General features: G+C 47.4%; 1 protein-coding gene across 1 annotated transcript; it reads left to right on the forward strand.

The window, feature by feature from the left end:
- The first annotated feature begins 1836 nt into the window (after positions 1-1836).
- PRPF19 (pre-mRNA processing factor 19) lies at positions 1837-17654 on the forward strand. The gene is made up of 16 exons (XM_023215488.3): positions 1837-2080; positions 4539-4688; positions 4865-4941; positions 5519-5660; positions 5744-5817; positions 5935-5997; positions 6853-6894; positions 7024-7098; positions 7463-7538; positions 7701-7810; positions 9068-9223; positions 9464-9533; positions 9766-9851; positions 10120-10290; positions 10442-10547; positions 17135-17654. The coding sequence occupies exons 1-16, from the start codon at positions 2062-2064 to the stop codon at positions 17230-17232; spliced, it is 1515 nt and encodes a 504-aa protein (XP_023071256.1). The 5' UTR covers positions 1837-2061; the 3' UTR covers positions 17233-17654.
- The last annotated feature ends 3107 nt before the right edge of the window (positions 17655-20761 follow it).

Raw genomic sequence — 20761 nt, forward strand, 5'->3', positions numbered from 1 at the left:
CAGAAACTGTGTCTTTCTTGTTGACCTTTTCTATCTCCAGTTTTTAGAATAGGGCTTGGCACATAGGAAGTCCCCAATCAATATTTGTTGGATGAATGAAATGCCTGCGGAATAACATGAATCAATATTTCGTTCAAAGCGGATCACTGGCTGCTCTGTGGAAAGTAGATTAGGAGGAGCAGTCCAGGCTGGAAGCAAGGAACAAGTGGCAAGCTACTTTGTTGGTGCAAGAGAGAGATGAAATGCCCTTTTGCATATTAACTCCTCATAAGAGTTCAGTGAGTTAGTTCTACCCCCGTCATCACTCCCTCTGTTTTACAGATGAGGAAACTAAGGCATAGAGAAGTTCATACAGTCAACCACCTGGGTGGTGCTAGGATTTGATCACACAGTCTGACTTCAGAGTCCATGCTCTTGGCCACTATGCCATACTACCTTTTGTACCTGTAACTTTTATTTTTCTCTCCAAGCTTTTGCTTACATTGTTTCTCCTTCTGGAATGCCTTTCGTTCTCCTTCTCCTCTGAATACTGCCCACCTGTCAAAGTCCCTCTCACTCACACATCCTGTTCATCCTGCCCGTTCGTCTTGATACCTTATAGTCCACACCACATGTCTTTTGCATGATTCCTGAGAGTATCTTATCTTACAGATATCCACAAAGAATCATACACTATCTGAGCTGGAAGAGAAATAGAAAATACAAAATAAATTTATAGGAGGCCATTGGTTTGGACTGAGCTCTTGCGCTAGGCCTACTAGACCAAGCTAAAAAGAGTTAGTCCTACTGAAGTTCCACACCAATGAGCTTAAACTAAGATCTTTATGACCTTCTGAGAGAGAGAGAGAGAGAGAGTGTGTGTGTGTGCATGCATGTGTTGGTGGGAAGAGCTAAATTCCCAAACAGGCAAGTTTTACATGGCATGATAAAGAAGTACCCTCCACTTTAACCTTTACAAGAAAAGTAATTTTGAGATTACCAAATGACCAATCCCCTTTTTCTTCTCTGTTTCTGTTTTCCTCAGTCCTTTTCTGTCTATAAAACGAAGCTCCCCTGTTCAGCTCATTGGAACAACCATTATATTTTATAGTGTGAGGCGCTGCCCAATTTTATAGAATTGCACCCTAAGTCCCAGCTACTCTGGAGGCTGAGGCAGAAGGATCACTTGAGCCCAGGAGTTCCAGGATGCACCTGTGATAGCCATGATTGCTACGATTGCACCTGTGAATAGCCACTGCGTTCCAGCCTGGGCAACAATGCCAGAGTCCGTCTCTTAAAAACAAAAACAAAAGACAAACAAAAACAAACAAAAAAAACCTTTAAACTAAATTTGTTGTGATTTTGTCTTTTGACAAAGAAGAAAGGGCAGGGAAGCCAACGTGAATTGCCCCCAAATCACAGAGCGAAACGGCAGTAGTCAGGACCAAAACGCTGTCTTAGCCGTTTTCTTAGTTCCTCTGCCCATCTGCCTCTGTATTTTTAACACCAGGCCATCCAGCAGTGTCTCTTAAAGGGTGGCCCGAGAAACACCTGACTTAGAATAGCGTGGGGCACACTCTGTCTACGCAGACCCGAGGAATCTGCATTTTAACAAACTCATTGGGAAATTCTCGCGCACACCAAGGTTTCAAAGACCAGGGTCCCGTGACACAGTGCCGCACAGTTGTCAAAACAAGTGCTGTCCAATTGCTTTGGTTTTAAGTTCTTACTGCGTCATGGGAAATGTAGTTTCGAGTCTCCTCTCTCCCGACGCCCCCGCCAATCCCCGGGCGCTTTACGGAACGAGCCGAGTCAATCCGGAAATAACCGAGTGTTCGTGGCGGGCCCTTTCCTGTCCGGCTGCATTCTGGGAAAGGTCTATTTCCGTTAGGTGCTGGAGGCAGTGGCGCGCGGCTGTCCGCATTCCCACGTGAAGCGCTGCGCGAGCATCGCTCGACTGGTGGCTTCCAGCTCGCAGCGGAGCAGTCCCGGCAGCAGCGGGGGACCGGAAGTGGCTCGCGGAGGCTCAGAAGCTAGTCCCAGAGTCCGGCGTGTGGCGCCTCGGAGCGCGGCGACGGCGCCATGTCCCTAATCTGCTCCAGTGAGTGTTGGCTGCGGCCGAGCGCAGGTCGCAGGAGGCCGGAGAGCGGCGCGGGAGCGTGTGCGGGCCACTGCGGCGCTGGGGCCGGGGTGGCGGCGGGAATGGGGCGCTCCAGAGGCTGAGCGGCGGCCTGTCAGCCCCGGCGCCCTCCCTTCGGAGCGGGGTGCATTTGCGCAGTGCTCCGCAGTTTACATAGTGCCAGAGGTTTATTGTCGCAGGCATTACTGAGGCAGGTCGCCTCATTCTACCGAGTGGAAACAGGCCTGAACAGAGGGAATTGGTGCAGGGGAAACAGCCTTGATGTAAGAGTCAGGAAATCCGAGGTCTTGTCCAGGGTCCGCCTCCTATTGGCTTTGTGAATTGGCTTAAGGCTCTGTGCCTCGGTTTCCCCATCTGCAAAATTGAGAGCATTGCACTGGATATTTTGTGAGGCCTCGCCCGGATAGTCGCAGCTTTTGCAATTTGCAAAGGTCACATGATGAGTTAGAGGTAGGCAAGGCTGGCAGCTAGGTATATGGCTCCCAGCCTTATAGTGTATGACTAATTAAAAACAGCGCACGTTTGTAAAGCCCTTATTGGTTTACAACGCGCTTCCAAGTCTATGATCTCATTTTATCCTCACAAGAATTCCCTAAAGGAGAAAAGATCCTGGTGTTGCAAATGAGGATGCAGGGCTCAGGAAGAGCGGGGCTTATCTAAGGATGCGTAGCTAGTCAGTGGCAGAGCTGGGTGACGTAGTTAGGTGACACGGAGTTTGGACCCTGAATCCATGCTTTTTCCGTACCTTCCACTGTCTTTCCCTTTGATATTTTATCATGACGTCCAGACGTTTTCCTTTCCCTTTTCGTTGTTTCATCAGATTACTCGTTTCTCCTCCCTTTTGCTATTCACCTCCTTCTCTTCTCAGAACCTGTACATTGATCCAGAGAGGGGGAAGAAGGAAGGGAAATGATGGAAAAGGAATCCCTCACATTGAAGAAATTACAGCTCGCAAAGTACCTTCACATTCATTGTTTCCTTCCAGTCTTGGGAAAGCTCTCTTTTACGTTCCCCAGCACCATCTTTCCTGGCAGGGTTCACTCATTCGTTAGATGTTTACCGAGTGCCCCGGGGGCATCTGCATTGTACTGGAAGTGAGAGACCAGCTGTAATCCTTATCCTCAAGGGGCGCACAGTCTACGCAGGCAAGAGTGTAAATGATACCTCTATTGCGGGTTGTTGTGAAGATGAATTACTGTACTGTATGCCTAGAATTGTGCTAGGCACATAGACATGTGCCATGTAAATATTTTTATTGTAATGATTGTCACTTTGCTCCTTGGAATGTTCCAGGTGATAAGTGTCTGTCTGTATGCTAATCAGTTGACTGGTAGCTGGCAGACCTCAATAGCTTCAAGTTGGGGACTGGTCACCTAGAAAGACTAAAGGGTATTAGAAGGTTGGGATTTTCAGTCCTACCCCCCACTTACCTGGGGAACGAAAGGAGCTGAAGTTGTCACTAGTGACCAGTGATTTATTGAATTATGCCTTTGTAATGAAGTTTTCATAAAAATACAAAAGGGCAGGATTCAAAGAGCTTCTGTATAGCAGAACATGTGGGCGTTCCTGGAGGGTGGGGTGCCCAGGGAGGGCATGGGAAGCTCTGTACTCCTTCTCCCATACCTCATCCTATGCACCTCTTCATCTATACCCTTTGTAATATCCTTTATAATAAATTGGTCAACATAAGTGTTTCCCACAATTCTGTGAGTCACTGTTGCAAATTAATTGAACCCAAAAAGGGGGTCATGGGAACCCTGATTTACAGCTGGTAGATCAGAAGAACAGGTCAAACAACCTGGAGCTTGCTACTGGCATCTGAAGGGGCAGGGGAGTCTGGTGGAACTGAGACCTCAACCTGTGTGATCTGACACTCCTATCTCCAGGTACCTGGTGTCAGAACTGAATTGGAGGACACCCGGATGGTCACATCTGAGGTCACAGAAGTATTTTGTTTTTTGAGAGAATAGGAGAAACTGAGTTTGTTATTCCTGTATTCTCAGACTTTATAATTTCTTTGATAATCCCTCTGGAGCTATAGACTAAGATGGAAGGAAGGGATTTGAATGGCTTCATGTGTGTCTCCATGTCATGGAGTAAACTGTATTCATAGAATACACAATCATTGTTCAGATATGAGGTGGTGATAATGGACTGCTGTTCTCTAGGTACTTGGCACATAGTAGTTATTAATAATTATTCGTTGACTATCTGATTGTCAGGAGAGTAAAGGAAAAGCTAGTTCCACAGCTGGAAAGCATTCTGAGGCCAGTACAGAACTGGTTTAGGGTCAGATGTCTTGCTTTCTGCTAGTTGATTGTGAGGATGCCTAGTCTTGTTGGGGCTAATAGCAGATGAGGAATCCTCTAGGCTCAAGATTGCCTTCACTCCAAGCTCACTGCCGGCCTTTTCTCTACAGTCTCTAATGAAGTGCCGGAGCACCCATGTGTGTCCCCTGTCTCTAATCATGTTTATGAGCGGCGGCTCATTGAGAAGTACATTGCAGAGAATGGTACCGACCCCATCAACAACCAGCCTCTCTCCGAGGAGCAGCTCATCGACATCAAAGGTGCCTATTGGCTGCCTTAGTCTAGGGCCATCTTAGCTCAAAGCCTGAGAGGATGGGAGGTGGTGCCAATGCACTGGAGGAGGAGATGGTGGGCTGTTTATGGCTAAAAGGAAAAGATGTGACGGCAGGGGAGGTCCCTGGGTTATGCTCTTCATACCTGCTTTCCCTTTCGGCAGTTGCTCACCCAATCCGGCCCAAGCCTCCCTCAGCCACCAGCATCCCGGCCATTCTGAAAGCCTTGCAGGATGAGTGGGTGAGTTCCTGCAAGAGAATCAGCATCGTCCCCACTTGAAGAGAGTGCATCGCTGAGTTAGGACTTGGGGGTGGGAAGGATGGAGCATCATTTAGAGGGTAAACTTTGTGACGTCAGGGATTTGTTTTATTCTTTGTTGTATCCCCAGCACTGAGAGCAGCGCCTGGTACGTAGTAGGTGCTCTAGAATTATGAATTGAATGAGTGAATACATCCTGCAGGACTGTCTGGCACAGTGCCTGACACAAAGAGGGCAATCAATAAATAGCAGCAGCAGCAGCGTTGTTATCCTCTTTTAGAGAGGTGACGGCATGACAGCTGGAATTTGCCAGTAAATTAGGGAAGGTGGGGATGGGAAAGAGCTGACTCCCACTCCTGTCTGTGTGCCCAGTGTTCGGCTTGGGGTAGGAGCTCAAGAGTGTCTGCTGGCACATTCATGGTGCTCGGATATTGTTTGGGTCACTGATACTGGTCTAGGCTGTGGGATAGGAAGCAACATCCCCTCCCCAAGAGCTGACTCCACTGGGTGCTCCCTGCGCCCCCCCGCTTCAGCTCACAGTAATATTTGCCTCTCCCAGGATGCAGTCATGCTGCACAGCTTCACTCTGCGCCAGCAGCTGCAGACAACCCGCCAAGAGTTGTCGCACGCTCTGTACCAGCACGATGCCGCCTGCCGTGTCATTGCCCGTCTCACCAAGGAAGTCACTGCTGCCCGAGAAGGTGCAGCCTGTCCCCTGCCATCCCCCACCTTGGGCTGGTTCTGCTTTGTAATATCCCATTTCTAACATCATCTTTTCTCTCAGCTCTGGCTACCCTGAAACCACAGGCTGGTCTCATTGTGCCCCAGGCTGTGCCAAGTTCCCAACCAAGTGTTGTAGTAAGTGTCCCCCTTCCCTTACCAGCAGCCCATTTGTGTGCAGTGGCCCACAGAGCTGTCCTTATGCAGGTGTCTTTAGTGCTCTGCGCCCCTCACCCTCACCTTTCTTCTCTTCAGGGTGCGGGCGAGCCGATGGATTTGGGTGAGCTGGTGGGAATGACCCCAGAGATTATTCAGAAGGTAAGTCCTGCTCTCACCCGGTGGGAGTGCTGATGGGCCCTTTTCACCATCTGTCTGGAGTCCATCGTGACTAAAATCGCTATGCTTTTGGGGGTTGAGTGGTGCAGAGCATGGAGTCTGGGCCCAGATTGCCTGGGTTTGTATTTTGATGCCACGACTTGTAAGCTATATGACCTTGGCTTCCTTAGCCAATTTCCGAGTCTCATTTCTGTAGCTTCTAAACTGAGAATATAATAATACCCACTTTATAGGCTTGATGTGGGAATCTAAACGATTTAATTACTGATAAGTGCACCTTTTAGCTCTTATTGTCTTTGGGATTATTTGCAGATAGTAAACTACTTTTATGTGTTTTCTTGCTTTTTTTCTGTGAGGGTAATAGGACAGGAATTATAATCCTTACTTTACAGATGAAAGACACATCTGAGAGGCAGAGCTGGGCTCCTGGTTGCAAGTCCAGTTCGATTCTCATTTGCAGGGCTTCTTAGTGTCTTTCTGAGCAGTTCAAATTGTCAGCCTGTGTCTGAGCCCTTGGCTTAGTGGCGTGTAGACCTATGGGAGCTCTACAGTCCTGGCCTCTGTTCTTGCTCTGCTGTTTATCACCTCTGCGACCTTGGGCAATTGACTTCACTTCTCTGAAGCTCAGTGTCCTCAGCTGTAAAATAAGGTCATCAACACCCCCCTTATAAAGCTGGGATGAAAGTAAGAAGAGAGAATGCCTTTAAGCCTGTAATGTAGAAATTGGCAGATAGCAAGTTCTGGGTGTTGCTTGTGAAAGCACAGATGTGACCAGCATCCAGTGTGCTTTTTTCCTTGCAAGATAATTTGTCTCACATTGAGCCTATTCTTCCCCAGCTTCAAGACAAAGCCACTGTGCTAACCACGGAGCGCAAGAAGGTGAGTTCTCTTTTGAAGCTGGGAGAAAGAGCTGGCCTGGTGGGAGGCAGTTGACCCCTTAGGAGAAAGGGAGCTGGCTGATCTTGGATTTATTGCTGCTCTACTTTGGGGGCTTTTTCGTTTTCTCAGAGAGGGAAGACTGTGCCTGAGGAGCTGGTGAAGCCAGAAGAGCTCAGCAAATACCGGCAGGTGGCGTCCCACGTGGTGAGTGTCTGGGTCTTCACTGTCTTGGAGACAGCCCTCCTGTTTTGTTTCTGGGGTGGGCGGGCCAGCATGGGGAGTGCTGAGTACAGAGCTGTCCCGGGCTCCTGGTGCTGTTCCTGGCGCTGTTTCTTGCCTGGGCTGCTGAGCTGTCAGGGCTCCCCTTCCTGCCCAGCTGTGGGTTTCCCAGTGATGCAGTGAGGGAGTTACCGCACCAGGCAGATAGCCAAGAGGTATGGATAAGGAGTAGAAGTAACTCTTGCTCCCCTGAGAACATGAGTGACTGGGGATGGCAGTGGGGAGACCTGTGGCTTTGTGGCCTGCTGTGATTTGGCTGTGACGGGGTTTGGTGTGTCTCTCTGCAAAGGGGTTGCACAGTGCCAGCATTCCTGGGATCCTGGCCCTGGACCTCTGCCCGTCTGACACCAACAAGATCCTCACTGGTGAGAGTCTGGGCCTAGCCCAGCAGGCCAAGGTGGGGAGGGGCAGCGGGGAATTTGCATGCTCCTTGTCCTCTTCATGGGCATGGGGACAAAAGCATTTCCTTCAGCAAAAGGGCCTGGGTGGGCCTGACTCATTGTGTGGTCTCTTTGGGTCTTCTCCAGGTGGGGCAGATAAAAATGTCGTTGTGTTTGACAAAAGTTCAGAACAAATCCTGGCTACCCTCAAAGGCCATACCAAGAAGGTCACCAGCGTGGTGTTTCACCCTTCCCAGGTAAGGGGTTCTTGCCACCCTTGGTTCTTCTTTCCTTGGCTGTTGTTTGTCCCTTACCACCCTGCTGTCTCTGTGAAGTGGGGCTGAGAAAGAGCGCTGACTCCTGAGTGGACACTTGGAAGGGCTTCACTTTGAAGTTGTGGAGATTGCCCTTCACTCTGCGTGAGACCTTCTAAAGACCTTCCAGCCAGGGAGAGAAAGGGAATGTGTAGTTTGACAAGCATATTCATTCAAATGTTTTATATTAGGGAAAGAAAAAATCTTACAGTGTTCGGCATATAAACTACAGAAAACAAAGCTCAACTCAATCTCAACTCACAGGTATGAGGAAGATAGATATATTTTCTTTCCCATGACCCTCCAAGATGGGTAAAAGTCATATTGACTATTGAAAGTGTGTGGGTTGTAAGCAGAACCTTTGGTTTACAGGGTAAAGGTAACTCATGGGACTGGATCAATGATATTATGGGATTCGAATTTCAAGCCTAAGACAGTTTGGGTTTGGGGCTGCAGGACAGTGGTTGGTTTAGTGCTTCCCAGTCAAGCTTTCCCTTGGACCTTAGGGAAATGAGAAATACAAGAATGACATGGTGAATTTTTCATGACTAAAATACTCAAATCGAGAGCACTGTTTTCTTGCTTATGGGGTATTAATAGTTAGGTCTCATGAAATTGTACTGATAAAAAAGATGGTAGTTATTTTTGCCTCGTGGCTTTTAATATCCTAACTAAACAAAAAATTGGTGAGTGACACGATATTCTCTCCCTGCCCCAAATCTTTTGGAAAACTAACTTACCCTGGAAATCCATAAATGTGGGATGCACTGAAATACAGCCATGTAGCCCCTTCCAGTCCCAGTACTGCCCAGACCTGTGCCATACAGTAGAGTAGCAATTAGCTACATGTGGCTACTTAAATTTCAATGAAATAGAATGAAAAATTCAGTCCCTCAATTGTACTAGCTACATTCTTCCTTTGGTCCTGGAAATGGGAAAATTGCTCTCTGTTGCAGTTAGCCTTTTTACCACTAGATGGCGAGGATGCCTCCCCAAGCCCTGATGCTGTATGAGTTATGACTTTAATAGCAGTTTACCATTGGCTGTCGTGGGCACCATTGGGTGGGTAGGTGGTTCCAGGGAGGGCAGGGCTGAAAAGTGAAGCAATTGTTGGTAGTTGTGGGCATCCCCTGCCCCCTTTTATAACATTGTTTTGATCTGTGTCTCTTCTCTGATATTCTGTCTTTGTTTTCCTTGTAGGACCTGGTGTTTTCTGCTTCCCCCGATGCCACTATCAGGATTTGGTCGGTCCCCAATGCCTCTTGTGTACAGGTGGTTCGGGCCCATGAGAGTGCTGTGACAGGCCTCAGCCTCCACGCCACTGGTGACTATCTCCTGAGCTCCTCCGATGATCAGGTGCGGTCCCAGCCAGTGCCCTGGAGAGGCCTGCTGGTCCCCAAGCTTGAACATCTTCCCACCCCAGCTGGTTCCCCAGAACCTCAAAGGAGAATGTTTGCTCTCTGCTGGGAGGTGCTGGGTTTGCCAGGGTTTACCAAACCAGGGGCTCCGTCTACTTGAAAGGCCACCAAAGCCTGGGACCCACTTTCTCACTGACTCCATTGTCTCTCTCTCTCTCTCGTTTTTCCTGCCCCACAGTACTGGGCTTTCTCTGACATCCAGACAGGGCGTGTGCTCACCAAGGTCACAGATGAGACCTCAGGCTGCTGTAAGTTGCCTCGTAGGCACTCAGCCTTTTTGTTTGCTATTTATTATTTACTTTTACATTTTATTTAGTTGTTTGCTTATTTGTTCTAAAGATACATTTGCCATCAGCACCTGCCTAGTGCAGGCTTTGTGCTGGGTGCACTGAGGACCGTGAAGAACAAGGAACCTAACTTTGCTGCTCTTAGTCTCTCCCTGGTGGGCTCTGACCACAGGTCCGTCTTCCTCCTCCACAGCTCTCACCTGTGCACAGTTCCACCCTGATGGACTCATCTTTGGCACAGGAACCATGGACTCTCAGATCAAGATCTGGGACTTGAAGGTAGGACACGGTGGGCCTCCATCTGAGGCCCAGGGCCAGAGGGAGTGTTTGTGACAATGTGGTGCTGATTAGGCCCTTGTGGCACCTGGCACTGAAGGTGCCATCACTGGCTGTGCCTGTGTGATATGATGGTGTGGTCTGGGGGGTCCCGCTGGCTGTCCTTCCTGGAAGGACAGTGAGAGACATCTCAGGTAGGGGTTTGGTGAGCTCCATTTTCTTCCTCTCATGATCTGTGGGTGACGTATTTTACTACCCACCGCCACTGTAGGAACGTACTAATGTGGCCAACTTCCCTGGCCACTCGGGCCCCATCACTAGCATCGCCTTCTCTGAGAATGGTTACTACCTGGCTACAGCGGCTGATGACTCCTCTGTCAAGCTATGGGATCTGCGTAAGCTTAAGAACTTTAAGACATTGCAGCTGGATAACAACTTCGAGGTATGCCCTTCCCCCGCCCCACCCAGCTTTCCATTGTGTCTCCTTGTTTGTCGATTATTTATTGAATTAATCTAATGGCTTCTGCTTATCCGCAATTGCCCCATAGTTTCTGTTCCCCTTGTGTGACCTTCTCTCTTTCTGTTTCTGGCAGGTAAAGTCACTGATCTTCGACCAGAGTGGTACCTACCTAGCCCTTGGGGGCACGGATGTCCAGATCTACATCTGCAAACAATGGACGGAGATTCTTCACTTCACAGGTAGAGGCTGGTCCTGGGCTCCTGGGGTCTCTAGTGCCCAGGCCTGGAGGGAAGCCTCACTGGGTTAGGAATTTGGTTACCACCTGAGGCAGAGCTTTATGGCTAAGGAAGCAGACTGAGTCAGACTGCATGGCAGTGGATGCTAGTACTCGCTCTGCCACTTCCATGCCCTGTGGCATTAGGCAGGTTACTGAAGGGAGAGAAAACTCCTCCCTCTGAAGGTTTGGTAACTGAATCTAAAATCAATGAACGTTAGCCAGAGTGGCAGGAGGAAAGCCCTTTGAATTACGTGCGTATGCACGGGAGGCCCACGTTACACCGGACCTGCAGAAGGGTCGGATGATTGAAGCTTATATGGTCTGTATATCCCTTAATAATGGGGTCTGTTCTGAGAAATGTCTCGTTAGGCGATTTCGTCATGTGTGACCATTGTAGGGTGAACTCACACGTATCTGAATGGTGTAGCCTGCTACACACCAAGGCTGTTGCTATAACCTTGGTGTAGTCTATTACTGCTCCTAGGCTGCAAACCGCTACAGCATATTACATGTAGTGAATACAGTTATAACGCAGTGGTGAGTATTTGTGTATCTAAACAAATCTAAACATAGAAAAGATTCAGTAAAAATAAGGTAGAAGAGATTTTTAAAATGGTACACTGGTATATTGCTTGCCATGAATGGAGCTTGCAGGACTGGAAGTTGCTTTCAGTGAGTGAGTTGTGAGTGAATGTGAGGGCCTAGGACATTACTGTACACTGCTGTAGACTTTATAAACACAGTTCATTTAGGTTTTACTAAATTCATAAACAGCGTTTTCTTCAGTCATAAGCCTTAATTGACTTTTACTTTATAAACTTAAAAAAATGGATTATTTTGTAATAACATTTAGCTTAAAACAAAAACACATTGTACAGCTGTACGAAAATATTGTCTTTCTTTACATCCTTATTCTAGAAGCTTTTTTCTGTTTTCTAATTTTTTTATTTTTATTTTTTACTTTTTAAACTTTTCTTGTTAAAAACTAAGACACAAGCACACATTACCCTAGACCTACACAGGATCAGGATCACCAACTGTGTTAGTCTGTTCTCACACTGCTGTGAAGAGCTGCCTGGGTAATTTATAAGGGAAAGAGGTTTTATTGACTCCCAGTGACTGGGGAGGCCTCAGGAAACTTACAGTCATAGCAGAAGGAAAAGCAAACATGTCTTTCTTCACATGGTGACAGGAGAGACAAATGCTGAGCAAAGGGGGTAAAGTCCCTCATAAAACCATCAGATCTCGTGAGAACTCACTATCATGAGAACAGCATGGGGGTAGCCACCCCCATGATTCAATTACTTCCCACTGGCTCCCTCCCACAACACGTGGGGATTATGGGCACCACAATTCAAGATGAGATTTGAGGGGGGCACAAAGCCTAACGATAGCACCAACATCACTGTCTTCTACCTCCACATCTTGTCCCACCGGAAGGTCTTCAGGGGCACTAACACACGTAAACCTGTCATCTCCTGTGGATGATCATGCCTTCTTCTCGGATACCTCCTGAAAGGGCCTGCTTGGTGCTGTTTTACAATTAGCTTTCTTTTATAAGTGGAAAGAGTATACTTAAAATAATACCAAAAAAAGTATAGGATAGGCATACCTCGTCTTATTGCCCTTAGCTTTATTGTACTTTGTGGATACTTTGCTTTTTATAAATTGAAGGTTTTTGGCAACCTTGCCCCGAGCAGTCTGTCAGTGCCGTTTTTCCAACAACATGTGTTCACTTTGTGTCTGTGTGTCAAATTTTGGTAATTCTCACAGTATTTCAAACTTCATGATTTATTGTGTCTGTTATGGTGATCTCTGATTAGAGATCTTTGATGTCGCTATTGTAATTGTTGGAGGGGCACCATGAAATGTGCCTGTGTAAGATACTAAATTTAATCGATAAATGAAGTGGTGTGTGTGTTCTGACCACTCCACCCACCAGCCGTTCCCCATCTCTCTCCCTCTCAGACCTCCCTATTCTCTTAGACACAACAGTATTGAAACTAGGCCAGTTAATAACCGTATTATGGTCTCTCTGTGTTCAAGTGATAGAAAGTGTCCCATGTTGCTTACTTAAAATTCAAAGCTAGAAATGATTGAGCTTAGTGAGGAAGGCATACAAAAAGCCAAATAGGCCAAAAGCTAGGCCTCTTAACACCAAATATTAGTCAAGTTATGAAAGCAAAGGGAAATTCTTGAAGGAAATTAAGAGTGCTACTCCAGTGAACACATGAATGATAAGAAAGCAGAACAACCTTATTGCTGATACGGAGAAAGTTTCAGTGGTCTGGATAGAAGATCAAACCAGCCACAACATTCTCTTAAGCCAAACTGTAATCCAGACCAAGATCCTAACTCTTGAATTCTATGAAGGCTGAAAGAAAAGTCTGAAGCTAGCAGAGAGGTTGGTTCCTGAGGTTTAAGGAAAGAAGCCATCTCCATAACAGAAAAGTACACGGTAAAGCAGCAGATGCTGATGTAGAAGCTGCAGCAAGTTATTCAGAAGACCTAGCTAAGATCATTGACGGTGGCTACACTCAACAGATTTTCAGTGTAGATGGAATAGCCTTCTGTTGGAAGAAGGTGATATCTAGAACTTCCACAGCTAGAGAGAAGTCAGTGCCTGGTTTCCAGGCCGCAAATATCAGAGTGATTCCCTTGTTAGGGACTAATGCAGTTGGTGATTTTACATTGAAGCCAAAACTCATTTAGCATTCTGAAAATTGTAGGGCCCTTAAGAATGCAGGGCTAAATCTACTCTGCCCGTGCTCTGTAAATAGAACAACAAAGTCTGGATGACAACACATCTGTTTACAGCATGGTTTACTGAATGTTTTTTAAGCCCACCATTAAGAGGTACTGTTCAGAAAAATAGATTCCTTTCAAAATATTACAAAGCACCTCATTACCCTAAAGCTCAGATGGAGATGTTTCATGCCTGCTAACATCCAATCTTCAGCTTATGGATCGAGGAGTAATTCTGACTTTCAAGTCTTAAGTAATAAGACTTGAAATATGAAATATGTTTTATAAAGCTATAGCTGCCATGGATAGTGATTCCTTTGATGGATCCGGACAAAGTAAATTGAAAATCTGGAAAGGGTTCACCATTCTGCATGCCCTTAAGAGCATTTGTGATTCATGGGAGGAGGTTAAACTATTAACATAAAGAGGAGTTTGGAAGAAATTGATTCCAACCCTTCAACCCTCGTGGATGACTTTGAGGGATTGAAGACTTCAGCGGAGGCAGTAACTACAGATGTGGAGGAAATGGTAACAGAACTAGAATCCAAATGGAGTCTACAGCTGTGACTGAATTGCTGCAGTCTCATGTTAAAACTTTAATGGATGAGGAGATGTTAGGGATGCCCAAAGAAAGTGGTTTCTTGATGGAATCTACTCCTGGTGAAGATGCCGTGAACATTGGTGAAATGGTAATGAACGATTTAGAATATTACATAAACTTAATTGATAAAGCAGGTGCAGAATTTGAGAGGATTGGTTCCAGTCTGAAGGTTCTGCTGTGGGTAAAATGCTATCAAACAGCATCCATCACAGAGAAATCTTTTGTCAAAGGAAGAATGAAATGATGTGGCAAACTTCATTGTTGTCTTATTTTGAGAAACTGCCACAGCCACTTCAGCCTTCGGCAGACACCACCCTTGTCAGTTAGCAGCCATGAGCATCAAGGCAAGACCCCGCTGGTGGGTCTTGGAAAAAGATTACAACTCACTGAAGTGTCTGATGGTTGTTAGCATGTTTTAGCAATAAAGTATTTTTGATTAAGGTATGTACATTGTTTATTAGACATAATGTTATTACACACTTAATAGACTACAGTATAGTGTAAACATAACTTTTTTTTAGATGGAGTCTCACTCTGTCGCCCAGGCTGGAGTGCAGTGGCACGATCTCAGTTCACTGCAACCTCCACCTCCTGGGTTCTAGCACAGGCGTGCACCATCACACCTGGCTAATTTTTGTATTTTTAGTAGAGACGGGGTTTCCCCATGTTGGCCAGGCTGGTTTTGAACTCCTGACCTCAAGTGATCCACCTGCCTCGGCCTCCCAGAGTGCTGGGATTATAGGCATGAGCCACCATGCCTGGCCAACATAACTTTTATGTACTGAGAAACCAAAAAACTTTGTGTGCCTTGCCTTATTGCAATATTTGCTTTATTGGTGGCCTGGAGCTGAACCAGCAATATCCCTGAAATATGCCTATACATAAGCCAGTAACGTAGTTATTTGTACTGTACCTAATTGTGTTATAATTTTTTTTTTTTTTTTTGATATTGAGTCTTGCTCTGTCACCCAGGCTAGAGTGCAATGGCTCGATCTTGGCTCACTGCAACCTCCGCCTCCTGGGTTCAAGTGATTCTCCTGCCTCAGCCTCCCTAGTAGCTGGGACTACAGGCGTGTGCCACCACATTTGGCTGATATTTTTTTTTTTTTTTTGTATTTGTAGTAGAGACAAGGTTTCTCTATGTTGGCCAGGCTGGTCTCAAACTCCTGACCTCATGATCTGCCTGCCTTGGCCTCCCAAAGTGCTGGGATTACAGGCGTGAGCCACCGCGCCCAGCTGTTATACTTTTATACAACTGCAAGTGTAATAGTTTTGTTTAGACCTGTATCCCCACAAACGTGAGTAATGCATTACACGGTGACATGATGATGTTTATGACATCACTTGGTGATAGGAATTTTTCAGCTCCATTGTAATCTTATGGGACCATTGTTTGTGTGGTCCATCGCCAACATGTCATTATGTGACACATGACTCTGTGGCATCCTGAGCTGCAGAAGGGAGTAGGGGCCTAAGGCTTCTAGGGGGTGGTGGTGACACAAGTTGTGTAGGGGGATGGGGAGGAAGCGCACTACAGAGTCTCTCAGGTAATAAAAGTTGTCTCAGAGCAGACCTTAGATAAATAATGCATGATAGTATGTGACAAAGACTGGCATCTAGTCTTCTCTCTTGTGAGACCAGTTCATGTTCCCGGGTTGAGATTCCCAGGGAAGGGATTCATGATGTTCCTTTCCGATGATCTGCCCTTAGTCGGATAGAGAAAGAGGGTCAAGAAACAGGAGGGCAGGACGTGGTCGGAGAGACCTTGCTTCAAAGCCCTCAGCATGCCAAACCACCATACTTTGGGGTATTGTTTTCTGAGATCCAACATTACTTAACCTCTCTGGAGCCTCGAAAAGTGGGAATGGTAACAGTACAGACTCAGTGGGGTTGTTAAAGTTTAGATGAAAATACATACAGGTGCTCCTTGACATACGATGGAGCCACATCCTGATAAATCCATCATAAGCTGAAAATACTGCAAGTCGAACCATGGTAAATTGGGGACTGTCTGTGAATACATAGGTCAGAACAGTGTCTGGCACATAGTCAGGATTTGCAGTTGTTCTTACTCAGCATTGGGTCTTAGTCTGTTGTGGGACAGAGCAGTGAGTAAGACAGATCCGATTTGGGCACTGATGTAATTTATAGTCGGGTTAGAAAGGCAAATGTAGATTAATTTCACACATACACATTTAATTGCAATTATAAGTGCTAGAGAAGAAAAGTATGAGATGGTGAGAGAATGGATAACAGGGTTTCTAACCTAACAGTTACGTGGCCCTGGGTACGTGACTTTCCCTTTCAGAGCTTTAGCTCCTTCATCTAGAAAATGGGAATATTGGCACAGCTTTTAGAGTGTGGCAGCTGGTGTTGTGGAGGTGGCATGCTAATATGCTGGTTAACAGGGTGCCTGATGCTCACTTAAGATGCTGCGTGAATGGGAGCTACTGCTGTGTTTGTTGATGACATTCTCGTCCTCAGTAGCAGGTTGTGAGCAGGATACAAGATACTTCTTCTTGCCCCGTATTCTCCCGAGCCCTGCTCGGTGTGTGTGTGTAACAGAGGTGTCCATCCTAACAGTATGACACCAGTTTCCACCCCGTACTGTACCTGGTGTTTTGATCTGGAGCTGAGTTAGGTAGCTGAAAATACAGCGTGAACTTTTTAATGGGGAGTTCTTTGACTCCAGGTGTGATCCTAAATCTAGAAGGAATTTGGCCAGATGTTCATGAATTTCCTGAGTCCCATGAGGAATGTTGCCCAGCCCCATCTGCCCCTTATCTGGTCCTGCTCTGTGTTAGGGGCCTGAGCGCCCTGGGGTTGGAACCCCATGAGCTAGAACATGCCGATGGACTGTTCCACTTTCGAGCAAGGAGTGAGCCCTAGGCATAAACAAGCTGAGCTCTGAGGTTTTCAGCTAAACCTAGCTGAATTGCAGTTGCCCAGAAAGCCCAGGTGAGAAGGGGGCTGGCATTACTTTATTCATTCATCCTACCGGTGAAAAATGACAGGCCCTGAGGGAGGCACTGGGAGTAGTGTGCAGGTCAGCCTAGGGAAAACAAACAGGAGCCTGCGGTGTGATAAATACTAGTTAGGGAAGGCCTGATTGTTTGGGAACATGTTATTAGGGATCAGTGTTCAGACTAAGGAGGGTAAAGGAGGAAAATCCTTCTCACAGTTGCCTCTTTCTTTCTTCTCAGAGCATAGCGGCCTGACCACAGGGGTGGCCTTCGGGCATCACGCCAAGTTCATCGCTTCAACAGGCATGGACAGAAGCCTCAAGTTCTACAGCCTGTAGGCCCTGGCCCTTCTGATGGAAGCTGGGCCTCATCTCAGTAGAGGGGTAGAATTAGGGGTTGGGGGGGTGGGGGGAATCTGTGGGGGGAGGGGGTTCTGTGGGGTGGGACATTCACATCATTTCACTCTGGTCTGAGTGGTGGCCTGAGAACCATGGTGGCATGGACCACCTTCATCCATGCACCTCCAGGCCCCATGGGAACGGATGTGGAAGGAAGTACTGTCACCCTCTAAAGGCCCAGGGCCTCTCCCTTCCTGTCGTCCAATGGACGCGGTGGTGGCTGTTCCACACCCATTTTGTTGCAGTTCCTGTGAGACGAAAGGCTGAGCCAAGGGAACTGTGAAGGGGATGGGCAGGAGGGCTGTGCAGGGTTTTGTAAGCAGTGATCTAGTTTCATTAAAAAAAGAAAACAATGAACATAACCACCTCCCTGTGTCTGTCTGCACCAGGAGCACCCAGGGCTGGGAAGGTCAAGGGGAGGGAGCACACACTGGGGCACTGCCTTCCGGGAAGCCCATCTTCCTTTCCTTTCACAGCTCTTACCCTTTTTTTTTTTTTTAATTGCACAGCAGAGATAAAAACAAGTCTGCAGTTGAAATCTGCCATGTCCCTGCGGTTCTTGACTGAGTTTCAAGGCCTCAAGTCAGTAGTCCTGCCACTTGCCTTGTGGACTTGGTTTCCTCCACATGCCTGGAAGGGAGGGAGACCTGCAGGGAAGGTTAGCTGGATCTTGCTGGTGGAGAGGTCTGAGCATCTCCGTCAGGGTTCTTTAGTTGTGGGTGCTAGAAAGCCTGTCCTCAGCTGGCATAAGTCAAAAAGGAGATTTTTTTATTTTATTGACTGGCGATTGAAAAGCTGAGGTAGTACTGGTTTCGGGACAAAGATCCAATAATGAATGTGCCTTATAGGAAATTCCTGTAGGGTCATGTGACTGCTGTAGATTGCAGGTCAGGAAAGGCCTCTGAAGTGGTGATGATGAAGCTGAAGCTGGAATGACAGGGACCTAAGAGGGGAGGAGTGTTGCAGGCAGAGAGCAGGTTTAGGGCTGGACTGAACCAGATATATGAAGGAACAGGAAGGAGGTCATGGTGGCTAAGAGGGGGAGACCATGGTGTGCAGGCTGGGGTGATTGACAGGTCCCTGACAAGGGCCATCCCAATGGAAGGTTGGGGCTGGCCGCCTGCCTGGAGTAGGGTAAGAGGATATGAGGTGAGGAAGTGTGGGAGTCAGTGATTACAGACAAAAGATAGTGCTGAGAAGGGGAGCTGAGAAATGGGGTGTTACGAGGTGGGGAGCTTTAGGGGCAAAGTATGGTAGGCCATATTGTGGACGTAACAGGAGACCTCCGGGCATGTTTTGCTGGGGCAGTGTTCTGTTGTCAGGGAAGCTTGGGCATGCCGTATCTGCCTGGGAGGGTCACGATGTCTACTAGCTAGGGAAACTTGAAAAACCCCACAGTAAAGACACCACTTAACTTTTACAAGTTGAATATAAACCACTTAACTTACACAAGTGTTTATTATTAAGAAAAGACCTGGGCCAGGTCTGGTGGCTCAAACCTGTAATCCCAGCACTTCGGGAGGTCAAGGTGGGCAGATCACGAGGTCAAGAGAGACCAGCCTGGCCAACATGGTGAAATCCCCATCTCTACTAAGAATACAAAAATTAGCCGAGTGTGGTGGCAGGTGCCTGTAATCCCAGCTACTCCTGCTAAGGCAGGAGAATCGTTTGAACCTGGGAAGTGGAGGTTGCAGTGAGCCGAGATTCTGCCACTGTACTGCCTGGGTGATAGAGCAAGACGCCATCTTAGGGTGGGAGGAAAAAAAGACCAATCATACTTTTCTTCCAAGGCAGGACATACTTAAAAAAAGATTAGGACAACTGCCTAGTACAAGGTGGGCTAACAACAGCTACGGTTTGCAGGTGGTAGAGTGAGTTACTTGAGTGGGAGAGGATTGAGGGCACGACTGGGGGACGTGCTGGGCTAAGTTGGACCTCAGGGCTGGTACAGCACTAAAGTCAACAGTTTCTGGTTAGGAGAGGCTGAGCCAAGGGAACTATAATGTGCATATTTCAGAGCTGCCTGCCTTTCCAGGAAAACTAAGCAGGAGATACTGAAGGACAAAGGTTCTTGGGGGATCTGTTGGTTGGGGGGACGCTATAGTTACACTAAAATTTTGTGAAGCATGGTGCATGTCTGTGCATACGTACATTTTTCTAGAGAAGGGGAGCCCTAGTATGTGTCTCAGACTAATCTGTCCCTCACCAGTTCCGAACCATTGCCCTAGAACTGACATCTGGTGCTGTCCTGGCGTCCGGGAGCCTAATGTCTGGGTCCTAAGGCTCCACAGTGCATCTCATCTGGCCTTCCATCTGTGCAGTCGCATCAGCAGAAGAGCTCCATGCCCACTACCTACGTTTGCTCATTTAATTCTTTTTTTTTTTTTTCTGAGACTGAGTTTTGCTCTCGTTGCCCAGGCTGGAGTGCAGTGGCGCGATCTCGGCTCATTGCAACCTCTGCCTCCCAGGTTCAAGCAATTCTCTTGCCTCAGCCTCCCGAGTAGCACGGATTACAGGCATGTACCACCACCACCAGGAATTACAGGCTGGTCTCGAACTCCCGACCTCAGGTGATCTGCCAGCCTCAGCCTCCCAAAGTCCTGAGATTACAGGTGTGAGCCACCACACCCAACCACTCATTTAATTCTTAAAACAACCTTGCCCTTGGCCGGGTGTGGTGGCTCATGCCTGTAATCCCAGCACTTTGCGAGGTCGAGGTGGGTGGATTGTCTGAGGTCAGGAGATGGAGACCATCCTGGCCAACATGGTGAAATCCCGTCTCTACTAAAAATACAAAAAATTAGCTGGGTGTGGTGGTGCACGCCTGTAGTCCCAGCTACTCAGGAGGCTGAGGCAGGAGAATCGAACCCACGAGGCAGAGGTTGCCGTGAGCTGAGATTGCGCCACTACACTCCAGCCTAGCGACAGAACGAGACTCCATCTCAAAAAAAGAGAAAACACCTTGCCCTTTGCTGTCCAGCAATTCAGCAGACTCTTGGTCCCTGCATACCATGTGGACTTCATACCTCTCTTCCTTTGCAGAACGGAGCAGAAGGTGGGAGCAGAGTCCTGGCACTGGCCTCTCTGGCTTTGAATCCCAGTTCTGGCACTTAGTAGCTGCAAGACCTTGGACAGATTATTTAACTTTTTTTCTGTTGGAGTTTCTTCATCCAGAAGATGGGGGTAGTGTACTTACTAGAGATAGTAAGGATGAAGTGAATGTGACAAGTGCTTAGAATAGGGACTGCACATCATAAATAATATATGTTTTTAAACTTGCTGCTGCTACTATTACTATTACCACCCTACTGTTCCCTGTCCCTGGAGTCTGCCCTCCCCAGAGACAGGCCAAGTCCTTCAGGAAGCCCCTGGAGCCCATTGCTGCCCTGCCAGGTGAGTAAGTTTTCTTGGAGCCCATGGTTCATGCCTTTAGCATAGTGCTGCGTTACCTGGAAGGTGTTTGCGCATT

Source organism: Piliocolobus tephrosceles, chromosome 13 (assembly GCF_002776525.5).
Source record: "Piliocolobus tephrosceles isolate RC106 chromosome 13, ASM277652v3, whole genome shotgun sequence".
NCBI lineage: Eukaryota > Metazoa > Chordata > Mammalia > Primates > Cercopithecidae > Piliocolobus > Piliocolobus tephrosceles.

Coding starts and splice junctions, on each gene's coding strand:
- PRPF19 (XM_023215488.3), top strand. Junction 4,942..5,518: donor AAGCCTTGCAGGATGAGTGG/GTGAGTTCCTGC, acceptor TGCCTCTCCCAG/GATGCAGTCATGCTGCACAG. Junction 7,099..7,462: donor GGCAGGTGGCGTCCCACGTG/GTGAGTGTCTGG, acceptor CTCTCTGCAAAG/GGGTTGCACAGTGCCAGCAT.